Consider the following 11,717-nt stretch of genomic DNA (forward strand, 5'->3'; position numbering starts at 1 on the left):
ATGATTCATTAGGTTCACCGATTTCAAATGGGAATGCATTAGTTGTTGTTGTAGTAGTAGTAGTAGTATTAGTATTTTCATCGTTATCACTGGGTTGAGGATTCTCTGTTATTTCATCGTCATCACTGAATAGAAAAGATGGTATGTCCGGTATAGGAACTTCAAATATACAAACTCTGTCAATTTTCTTTGATGGAGTTAACTGCCCGTATTCTGTACTTTTCTTTGTTGGTGCATAATAGTCGCCTTTTGCATAATCTTCAAATGATGTTGATGAATCGCATTCGCCCTTAATAACTGGAATAAACTTTTCACGTTTAAACCAAAATGAACTAGTGAAATTATTAGTCACATAAATATTCTTCAATAAAGGTGAATCAAAATTAGAAGACTGGTAATATCCTCCGAAGCAAATATTTTGAAGATATAAAGGTAAAGTATCATATATGGGAAAGTTAGTAGAAGAAGATTCCCGCCATGGTTGATAATAATTATAGGTAACAAATTCAATGTTATGAGGAATGACTAATGTTGTTACTCCATAATCAAGAATCTTTCCATCTTCAGAATAAATTGGACATGATTGAATTGCATTTGGTAATACTACTGTAATAAAACTTGGAATAACATAAGTTGAAGGCATTTTTCCATATGTCAGAATAAGAATTGAATCATAAGCTATCTCATGCTCCCCAATAGTAATGATTGATAATATTACTCCATCACGGCACTTCTGATCAAATTTGATATTAAATGATCCATAAAACGCAGTAGGGTCTATAAAATCGTAATAAAAATCGTATGTAAATACAAAGTATGTGGATTTATTTATATGTGAAAAAGCATATGCTTCTATTTTTTGAAAATAGGGAATATCAAATGAAAGCAGTGATGTATACTCAAATGCGTATTTAGGAATACTTCGACTATATGTTGTTAGATCAAATGAAATTTTAATATATACTAAATCATAAGCATGAGAAAATGCTCCAATACCTTTATCAAAATCTAATATTATTTTCTCAATTGCAATAATTCCTGTGTATGCAAAACAATACTGATTTATTTGAACGCCATAGTCTGGAAACCTAACTTTGATAAGTTTGTTGCAATTATAAAAAGCCCGGTCATAGATAAAAACATTTTTCCCTTCTTTTAGATCCATGAATCTAATTGATTTTAACGAGAAGCAGTTCTCAAATGAAGAAGCTCCAAAAGAATTAAATTTTGACAAATTGATTTCTGAAAGGCTTTGGCAATTGTAAAAGGCATAATCTCCTATGATATATGTTTCAGGTTCAAGTAAAACCTTTTTGAGATTAGTACAATTACAAAATGCAAAAGAAGCAATTTCAATGATTTCTTTTGTAGTGAATACGACTTCTTCTAATGTTTTCGCTTCTGCAAATCCCCACTCAAAGTCGATTTTGTGATCGCATGTTATTGTTTTAACCTTTGAACTCTTGAATGCATATTTTTCTATCTTTTTAATTGATGATGGAATGTTATAGGCTGTATCTTCATTTGTAAATTCGATGAGTGTATCACCGGTAGGGGGTAATGAGCTATCAGAGGAGATGATTCGAACATTTGGACTGTCCTTAAAGATATCTTTATTATATATATTTGCGTCATTCTGAAGTTTAATCAACTTCAGATTTGTGCACCCAAGGAATGCTGTTTTATCAATTGTCATTTGTTTGTTGAATGTTAATGTCTCGATTTTGCTGTTCAGAAAAGCTTTTTTTGATATGTAATAAACATTTTTCAGATCAAGATTTGTCAGCAAAGTATTTTCAAATGCATAATCATAAATACTTGTGATTGAATCATCAAAGTTAACTGTGGTTAGTGATGTGCATCCTTTGAACATAAATGGTGAAACAACAGATTTTCCACCACTAACAAATGTAACTGTTGTTAAGCCAATACAGTCTTCGAAAATTGAAGCATCTTGTTTATAAGAATCCGCTTGGATTTTAAATTTGATATCAATTAATGAATTACATCCTGAAAATGTTGATTGTTTACCTGTTAATACAATATCATTTCCAACAGTAAGTGATGAGCAAAGACAGAATGCTCCTTCAGAAATTGTTTTTATCCTATCAATTGGAAATGTCTTTAATTTGGAACACCGAGAAAAACAGTACTTATCAAGTATTAGATCAGCTTGATTTATAGTGATCTCTTCCAACTCTTTACAATTGAAAAATGCATATTCTTTGAATGTATTTGCTTGAGGTATGTTCACCGTTCTAAGAGAAATACAGTTTTTAAATGACTTTGGTTGAACAACTTCTAAGTTTGTTATTAAAACTTCAGTTAATTTCATACATTCTGTGAAAAACAGTCCATTATATGTTGTTTCTATGGGTGTTTCAGATTCTGCTGAAACACGAGTTAAAGATGAGCACCTATAAAAGCAATTAGAACCGAATGAGATACCATTTGTAGTTGTGACTATTGTTAATGACTTTATTTTAGAATATGCAAAAGAATACGATTCAAAAGTAACACCTATTGTCGATATTTCAATGTCAAATGAACCACAGTAGTAAAATGAAAAAAATCTGAACTGTATTTGAGAATTTGATTTAAAATTAAAATTAATTGATACTATATTTGAGCAAAATGCAAAGGCATATTCTCCAATGGAATCTAAATTACTTATTTTAATCGAAGTTAATTGGGAACAATAATAACATAAATATTTTGGAACATTCATTTTAATATTTAATTCTTTGATACCTGATCTTGAAAATATAATTTTTGTTTTGCTTGTCTAACTTGACATTGGTTAAATGAGCACAGCCTTCAAAAGCATTTTTATAAATAGTGTCCACATTCTCTAAGTTGATTGTTTGTAAAGTTGAATTAGCAAAAGCACATTCACCAATTACTTTAATGTTAGATGTAAGAGAAACTTTTTTAATTTTCCCATTCAATCGAAAGGCAGATCTTGGTATAGATGATGAAGCTGTAACTTTAATTTCTAATTCTGAAATGTAATGAAATCCTTCAAAATTGGGGATTGAAACAGATGCTGAATCAATTATTATTTTGTTGTAATTTTCACTAATTATTAAATTAAGCGTATCACTACTAAAATCAGTTTGTTGAGTAATTGTTAACGTTTTAAGTTCTGGGTTTTCATTGTTAAATCGAACAGCTTTGTATATAAGGCTACAGAATAAAGTTTGCTTAAGCATCGGAACAGAGAAATCCGATAAAAATCTATGAACTTAAATTTCAATTCTTAACATTTGAATATAAACACTTTTTAAAAAAACGTTTGTATTCAAATGTTAAGAATGATTTTTTTAAAAAAAAAAGTTCAGAACATAAACAATAATATTTATGAATGAATTTATAATTTAAAAAAAATTCAGAACATAAACAAAAATTAAAAAATGAAAAACATTATAGAGTTGTATATGTTGTTGAATAAATATAGAAAGATAACTAAATTGTAAAAACAAACAAAAATTATATTTAAAAAATATATGTAAAAATTTCACTACGAGATCTCACATAATTATCTTTTAATATTACGAAAAAGTTTATCGATACATGATATTTTGGGATAATTCAAATTTCAGAATTATTATTTTTGAGAGCGCATTGAAATTCTTTCATGTATATATCACAAAAACATCCATAATGCTATAAAATGATGATAAATTAATAATAAAATATATCAGTATTATGATTTGTTCAAATTGCTTCATATTTGGCATTACTAAAGAGATCTCTAAAGCAATCAGTTCTATTTCCGGAATGTGATGCATATCTTAAACTCATTCAAATTGAATACTAATCCATTTTTGAGATAGCTCATTGAAAAATTGTCAAGTTTTTTAATATCGAATTTATGATATCAGATTGTGAGCGGCGCAAAATTTGCCTTGCAAATTTTGCGCCGCTCACAATCTGAATCATGAATTTCATATTATGAGCCAAATTGAAAACTGTTTCAATCCATTCAATTTTTCTCATAATATAACAAATTATGGACAAAATTGAATGAGTGAAACGGTTTTCAATTTTGTCCATAATTTGGATATCTTGTTCATTATTGAGAGCGAAACAAAATTTGCTTCGCAAATTTTGTAAAGCTCTCAATAATATACAAAATATGCTAATTTTTATTTTAAATTTATGTCTCAATCAAGCAATAGATGCGATTTTCTTGAACAAAACATTAAGCCGTTTTATACATTCAATTTCTTAATAACAACATATGCTTCATAAATTTTGTTTTTACTCATTATTAGATCTATGCATAAAGATCTCATTAGATCCTGTATATAAGGAAAGCGATCAATCATTAGAAATCACAAAACAACAAGATTTACTCCAAGACGTTCTTCTTCCGTATATTCAAAATCATTCTGTTCAGAGAATGATAATTAAAGGTGAAGAAATTTCCAAACTCTACAGACTCGACGTTTTTGATTTAATTCCAAAATTTGAATTTAATGCAAAAAACATTACTAAAATTCCGAATTATTGCTTTTCAAATCTTCTTAACTTAAACACGATCGTTTTAGGTACTCATGTCAAAGAAATTGGATTTTATTGTTTTGCAAATACTAGTTTGATATCAATAAATACAGAATCTATAATATCAATAGGCGAGTGTGCTTTTTACAAGTGTTCAAAACTTGAAAACATTGATTTAACTTCCGCACAGTTCATTGGTGATTTTGCTTTTTCCGAATCTGGTCTCACAGAAGTGAATGTTCCCAATCTACATAGTTTGGGTTACCAATTCTATAATTGTTCAAAATTAACGAAACTTGAAGGTTTTGATTTAATACCAGGTACACGCTTTACAGACAAATTGGACCTTACCTCAATTACATCTTTGCAGTTTGATCTAGTTACAGATGATTTTTATATGAGATCAATTGTTAATTTGACAGTTACTGGAAATATTCAAATCAAAAACCCTTGCCCAAATTTAGAAACAATAATCCTCACAGATACACATCGTGAATATTTAAGTGTTAAAAATCAACCAAAACTCAAAAGTATCATTATCAATGGCCAAAATGACCATAATCTTTTTCCAAATAATCCCTGCTTAGTAACCATTGAAGGTTCTAATATCATTAATGTTTTAGAGGAATATGCTTTTGCATCATGCACATCTTTAAGACGCATAGACCTTCCATTAATAAATGTATTCTGGGATTATTGCTTTTTTAATTGCATCAATTTGGAGGAAATTGGAGGCTTACTAGAACCACGAGATAGAGATCATAAAGTTATCCTAGGAAATCAAGTATTTAAGTATTGCTGGAAATTCCATCAAATAAAAGAATATAATAGTGATGTTTTTCAAACATACGCACCAGGACTCCCAGAAGTCAGTGAGTTTTGTTTTGCTTATAGTGGACTCACTACGATAAAATTTACTAGTTGGTATTTTTCCGCTGATTTTGATATGGATTCAATACATTTTGGCTTTTCTTTTATAGGCTGCAAAAATTTGCAAAGTGTTGATCTTACAAGTGTTGGAGATCTAGGAGAGAGTTATATGTTTAAAGACTGTGTAAGTCTTACTGAACTAAAATTAGAGCGTGAAATAGATTTCATTGGTTATTATGCATTTGAAAATAGTAAAATAAACGAATTAATAATAGGTAATAAATTTCAAATAAACTATTATTATCCTATTAATTTTGGTAAATATAACATAAATGAAAACGTAAACTTTAACATAATAGCTCCCAGTCAATATGATTATCCAGATGAACATTTTTCTGCTTATGTTACTCCTTTCTGGAATACAAAAATAACAAAAATTACTTTTAGAAATTATCTCAATTCTTTCTCTCTCAAATATTTCCCCAATTCAACAATTAATGAAATTCATTGTGATGATAGCAATTATTTTATATATGAAGATGGTATTCTTTATAACAATGGTAAAACTAAGATATTTGCGTTTCTAAAGCATGGTTCCAATTCCTTTACAATTCCAGAAAGCGTTAATGAAATACAGCCATTTGCTTTTGCCTGTAGTTCGTTAACTTCATTGACAATTCCAAGTCGAATAACAGTTGTTGATGGTATTTTTGCATTTTGTCATGAGTTAAAAGAAGTAACATTTGAGGGTTTAATAACAAAACTGGGAGATGATACATTTTCTCATTGTTATAAATTGGAAAAAATTAACTTTAATGGAGGAGCAAATCTCCTCTCCATCGGCAAATATTGTTTCTGTTGCTGTTATTCATTATCTAGTTTCCCTTCTTTCGAAAATGTCAATTCAATTGATGAATATTCATTCTCCTTTTGTCCTAAATTAAGCACATTTAATTCTCAAGTGATCACCGAGATTGGAGCATTCAGTTTCTGGAATTCAGGTTTACAATTAATAACAGCAAACAACTTGCAAACTATTAACGAAAATGCTTTTAACGGATCAATGATAGAAGAGTTCACATGTCCAAATGATTTGGTTTTAATTAAGAAATACGCATTTTCAAATTGTCGTCGTTTGACTAAATTTGTATTCAATGGCAAGATAACAGAGATTAATATTCTTACTTTCTTCAACACATCATTAGGAAGAATCAAAATCCCAAATAATATTGTTTCAATTAGTTCACATGCATTCGTATGCTCATTTGACATCGAATTTGAATTTGAAGAAGGTGGACATCCAATATTTGATGCGATCAATAATTCATTTTTTGAGAAAGATTCTGGAATATTATTATTCACTTATGGAACGATAACCGGAGCATATCGAATTCCAGACAAAATTGAATATATAGATCCTCGCACGCTTTATTCAGAAAGGCTTGTAACTTCTGATGGAATAGTCATCAAAAAAGGAGTTTCAGTATTAATTATTCCAAAATCTTATAAAGGTCCACACAGATTCAGTGATGACAACGCTGATATCTCTCAGGATCTTCAGACACATTTGAGTTATTTTTGTTCCGAATCAGAAAAACTATTTGAATTGCGTCAAAATGGTGTTGATGTCATTGAGAATACGGAGCTTAATAAAGATGGTGTTTGCAATGATAGTATTGATCAATCCCAAAAAGAAATCGTTTTTGAAGCTGAAGACGGAAATTATCCAAAGGGAGTTAAATACGCTGATGATATATATATCAATGACGCAGTTAGTGTATTTATCGAGCAACAAAAAGAATGGGAGTACAGATATTATTTTCCAATTAACCAAAAGAAGTTAGATTCCAAAATATCTTTTGATATCCATTCAAATTTAATTCAATATCTATTTGCTTTATTATTCATACTTACAGTTATTTTAATCGCTCTAATTATCATATTTGTTTCGTATATAAAAGAAAATTAATAAAAACATTAATGTTTACAATTAAAATCACATATTATCTTTCAGATATGGAGTGTTTGGACAGAAATTATCGATAGATAGGATGATATTATTAAATCTGTCATATTGATGAAGAATAGCTGGAACTCATAATTTCCAAAAGTTTCTGTTTCAAATGCTTGATTATGAGCAATACCGTATGCAATTATGGATGATCCAATAGAATTCTCATCCAAAGAATAGTTAAAAAGTGGATCGAAGATTTTTGAATAGACAAATATGTTCAAAAATGCTTGATCATCTCCGTATGCAGTGTAATTCGATAAGTAGCCTATATCTTTCATCACTCTATATAATTGTATCATTTATTCGATTCCGCCCGATTGAAAACCCCCGTTAATGAGGGGAAATTGTAGCATCGATTGATGTGACTTTATTTTGTCTGAGAGATGTGGTAGCATTTGTTTGACTATAGGAATTGATTCTCGAATTATTCTGTTGAAAATAAAATTTTTTTCTATTGTCACGATTTCTGAGTTAAAATATACTTTATTGTTTTTAAAGTATGTTGTAAATGGATCTCGCTGAAAGGCAGCATCGAATAAATCAATAACAATAACTCGACTTATATTTTTTCTATTTGTAACAAGAAAATCGTAAAATAATCTATGCCTAAAATAGTAAACACCTAAAGAATTTGGTGGATTTATTGGACCAACATTGATGAATTGAATTCCGCATTTTTTCATGTACGAAAAGTATCTTTTTGAGTATGATTGAAATATTATGTTGTTGCAAATGACAACAACGCGTGCTCTGCATCCTGTATGGCGAAGAGTTCGAATGAAGGTTGGTAAATTTGTTAATTTATTAAATGCTGAAGTGAGAATAACATCTTTTTCGCTGCTGTCTGGGATAAATCCGTTGTTGTTTATTTGAAAAGTGCATGAATCGCAGTTTTCAGATGTAAAAATATCATTTTTTAAAGAAAATATATCAGTATTGGATAAAATTGACATATTTATACCTGGGAAACTTATACCAATAGAGAAAAAGAAAAGTGTTAAAAATAAAATTTCGAGAAATAGAACATTAGCGCGTGATATGCCTTGTCTAACTTGGAAATATAATATTTTTTGGAAGATGTTACTGAAATAACTATTTTTGTTCAGTGACGCCCGATCAATGATGTGAAAAACTTTTATGTCACTTTTGAATTATCCTTTCATGAAATAGAATCATTAATATTCATACTTCAAGATCACTATGACTTTTCTAATGATATCTTTCAACTTGAGATTCAAAGGAAATTTGCTCTAAAATTTCTTTTTCCTATGATACAGCATTGCGTTTATTCCTTGTTATTATATTCTCTATGCGATCAAGTCAATGTAGGTGCATGCTGAAAAGCAGTATCCTTTAAAACTCTTCGAATAGCAAGATAGATGCACCAAATATCTCACAAATTCAAATAAGAAGTAATGAAAAAGATTTGAATCAAATAAAAGAATCAATTTTATAATCATAATAAAAAAATCAAATATAATAAAAAAAATCAAATCATTGTTCTAGAAGATTTTCTCGGAGAATTCGCTGTCAATGGTCTAATTATTGCAGGAACATCGAGAGGCTTTACATCCAGCTTGCTAAGTTCTGGCTGCTTCTTAAATGTAGCATATTGGCTCCTTGTTCTTGTTGAAACTAATCCAGAAGGAGTTGTTGCTCTCATATCTCTTGAAGTTACATCTGGAATAGTCACTCTTGGCTTCTTCATTCTATTTGTTGGTCTCTGAGAGAGCTGTTTTCTAGCATTCTCAAGAGAAGCAAGCTCTGCATCCCTCAAACTTTCTTGAACTCTTATCTTTCTTTCGCATTTTTCGTTGAAACACTCAAGTTGTCTTTGCTGTTGCTCAAGGAGTGTCTTATATTGTGTCTTCATTACTTCTGCGGCTTGTTTAGATCCAACGGCAGCTTCTTCCTTCTGCATTTCTTCTGCTTGTTGTTTGAATGCTTTGGCTTTGGCGAATTCGTGGTTCAACGCCATTGCTTTCTGCATCCTCTTCAATTGCAAAAGCTTTGAAGATGGTTTGGAGTAAGGAATAACTGCTTCTGGGGTCGACCACTTTTCTTCAAATTTCTTTCTTTCGTCATCTTGCTGTTGTTTGAGTTTCTCGAGGTTCTGTTTATCTTGCTCCTTCATCCTTGTGATTAACTCTTTGTATTTTTCTTCAACTATCTTCTTTTGTTTCTCAACTTCTTCGATTCTTTCTTTAATATTCTGTTTTTCAATCTCTGAGTTAGTGTTCGTCTTATCATCCTTCAGAGAGTTGAGTAAAACATTAACTGCCTCATCATCTGATGCTGCAGCGTCGTATTCTTCTGTCATGGTATGTTGTACGGACATTTTACGGCCATAATCGATTAAGGATGGTCGCATCTCCATAGGTGGTAATACTTTCTTCTCTTTCAGCTTTGCAAATGCTTGTTGAAGCTCTTGATCAGAATATAATTGAACTGGCTCTTGGATTCGAGGAATTTTCTGTTTGGATTTGACTCTTGTTACCATAACTTCATCTTCATCGTCATTGTTGTCCTCTTTATCTTCATTACCGTTGTCTCCGTCGTTACCATATTCAATTGTTGAAGATAATGATAATCCTTTAGCTTTTTGATCGTCCTCTTTCTCATCATCTGAACTTGACTTATCACTTTCTGACTTTTGCTTCTCTTCATGGTCAGATTTATCTGATTTCTCTTTTTCTTCGTCTTCTTTTTCCTTTTCATCATCAGATGAACTAGATGATGATGACTTATGTTCATCTTCTTTCTTTTCTTCTTGTTTCTCTTCTTCTTTATTCTCATTCTCATTTTCATTTGGTTGTTCTTGGTTCATTCCGCCTGAAAGCTTTCCGATAATGAAGTCCTTTGCATGTGTAATTGGTTCTTCTTCTTTCTTTTCTTGTTCTTCTTCTGGTTTTTTATTTTCAAAATCTCTTTCTTCTGCTTTAGGAGTTTCTTCCTTCTTTTCATCATCAGATGATGAGGAAGAGTCTTTAACAACAATATCCTTGTCTTTGACCTCTTCTGCTTTGACTAATGGAGGTAACATCGTATCTTTAAGAATAGATTGCGCCAAATCCTTGGAATATTGATTTATTTCTGGATCATCTGGCTCTTCCTCTGCTTGGAAGTCTCTTGCGCGTTGAACGGAGTCTTTAATTTGTGTAGTGATTAAAACTGAGCCAGGATTTTCTTCTTGAGCTGGTTGTTCTTTTTCTGGTTCTTTATGATTTTCTTCCTCATCACTAGATGATGAAGAGGAAGAGGAAGATTTCGATTTCTCTTTTTCTGACTCTTCTTTGCTTTCATCACTTGTATGATTTTCTTCTTTCTTTCCATCATCAAAATCTTCAAAATCAGAGTCTGATGATGATTTCTTTTCATTTTCTGGTTCATTTTCCTTAGTATCGTCTTTTGACTCTTGTGGTTGTTCATTTTCGACTTCTTTTGGTTCTTCATGTACTTCCTCGACTGGTTTTTCTGGTTCTTTCTCTTTTTCGTCTGAATTATTTTGTTCGTTATTTTCGGAATTATGAGATTCTGTAGAGATATTTGATAATTCATTTTTAATTACGCTAGACAAGCTCAAATCCTTATTCTCTTCAGATTCGACCTTATTTTCATTTGTAATATTATCTTTCGACTGTTTTTCTTCAGGTGTTTCGTTTTGTTGATCTTCGTTATCTGAAAGAATGTCGGTCTCTTTATCGTCCCCTAATTTTTCTTTTAAGGCATCGACGATTCCGAGTTTAACCGGAGGATTTTCTTGTTTTTCGTTTTCTTGATTTGTTTCTTCTGTCTTTTCGTTATTTTCAGGCGGCGGTGGATTATTTGATTCCAAGGCTGCTCCCAAATGAGATAATAAATTTAATTTCAAAGGACCTCCTTCAGTAGGTTGAACATCTTCCTTTTTCTCGGGTTCCTTTTCATTTTCTTTATTATCTTCTACAACAAAATCATCTGAGACCTCGTCATTTGGAGAACTCATGATGACGATTGAAAAAAAAAATTTTTCTCAGTGCTTTGAAAAAAAAACACAAAAGGTGACAAGATGTAAAAAAACGAGAATTTCAAAAATGATTCATTTCTCCCTCATTTATTGATATTCTTTGGACCAAAACAGGAAATATATTTATTGTAATAAACAGAAATTCATCAAAAGTGACAGCTCTCAATTTTTTGACATTTGTAAATTCTAAATTGAATGAGAAAAATGAAATAATACTAAGCATAATACAATATTCTAGATTTAATTATAATTAGGAAAAAGTTAGTTTTGAGAGTACTTTTCATAGGCATATAGAATGAAATCTTCTGAAAAATAATATTCCCA

The 11,717-nt window shown here is 30.5% G+C and overlaps 2 protein-coding genes across 2 annotated transcripts, besides 1 other annotated feature; one reads left to right on the top strand and one right to left on the bottom strand.

Annotated features, from left to right (window-relative positions):
- Nucleotides 1-4,243: 4,243 nt before the first annotated feature.
- TVAGG3_1035120 (antigen BSP-related family) lies at nucleotides 4,244-7,345 on the top strand (the record flags this gene model as incomplete). Its single annotated transcript, XM_001580389.1, has 1 exon — nucleotides 4,244-7,345. The coding sequence occupies one exon, from the start codon at nucleotides 4,244-4,246 to the stop codon at nucleotides 7,343-7,345; it is 3,102 nt and encodes a 1,033-aa protein (XP_001580439.1).
- Nucleotides 7,346-7,349: 4 nt separating this feature from the next.
- Nucleotides 7,350-11,373, bottom strand: TVAGG3_1035130 (uncharacterized protein; the record flags this gene model as incomplete). The annotated part of the gene is made up of 1 exon (XM_001580388.1): nucleotides 8,880-11,372. One exon carries the CDS (start codon nucleotides 11,370-11,372, stop codon nucleotides 8,880-8,882), a length of 2,493 nt encoding a protein of 830 aa, XP_001580438.1.
- Nucleotides 11,374-11,522: 149 nt separating this feature from the next.
- Nucleotides 11,523-11,559: a mobile genetic element.
- The last annotated feature ends 158 nt before the right edge of the window (nucleotides 11,560-11,717 follow it).

This window comes from Trichomonas vaginalis, chromosome I (assembly GCF_026262505.1).
Source record: "Trichomonas vaginalis G3 chromosome I, whole genome shotgun sequence".
In the NCBI taxonomy this organism is placed as follows: domain Eukaryota; phylum Parabasalia; order Trichomonadida; family Trichomonadidae; genus Trichomonas; species Trichomonas vaginalis.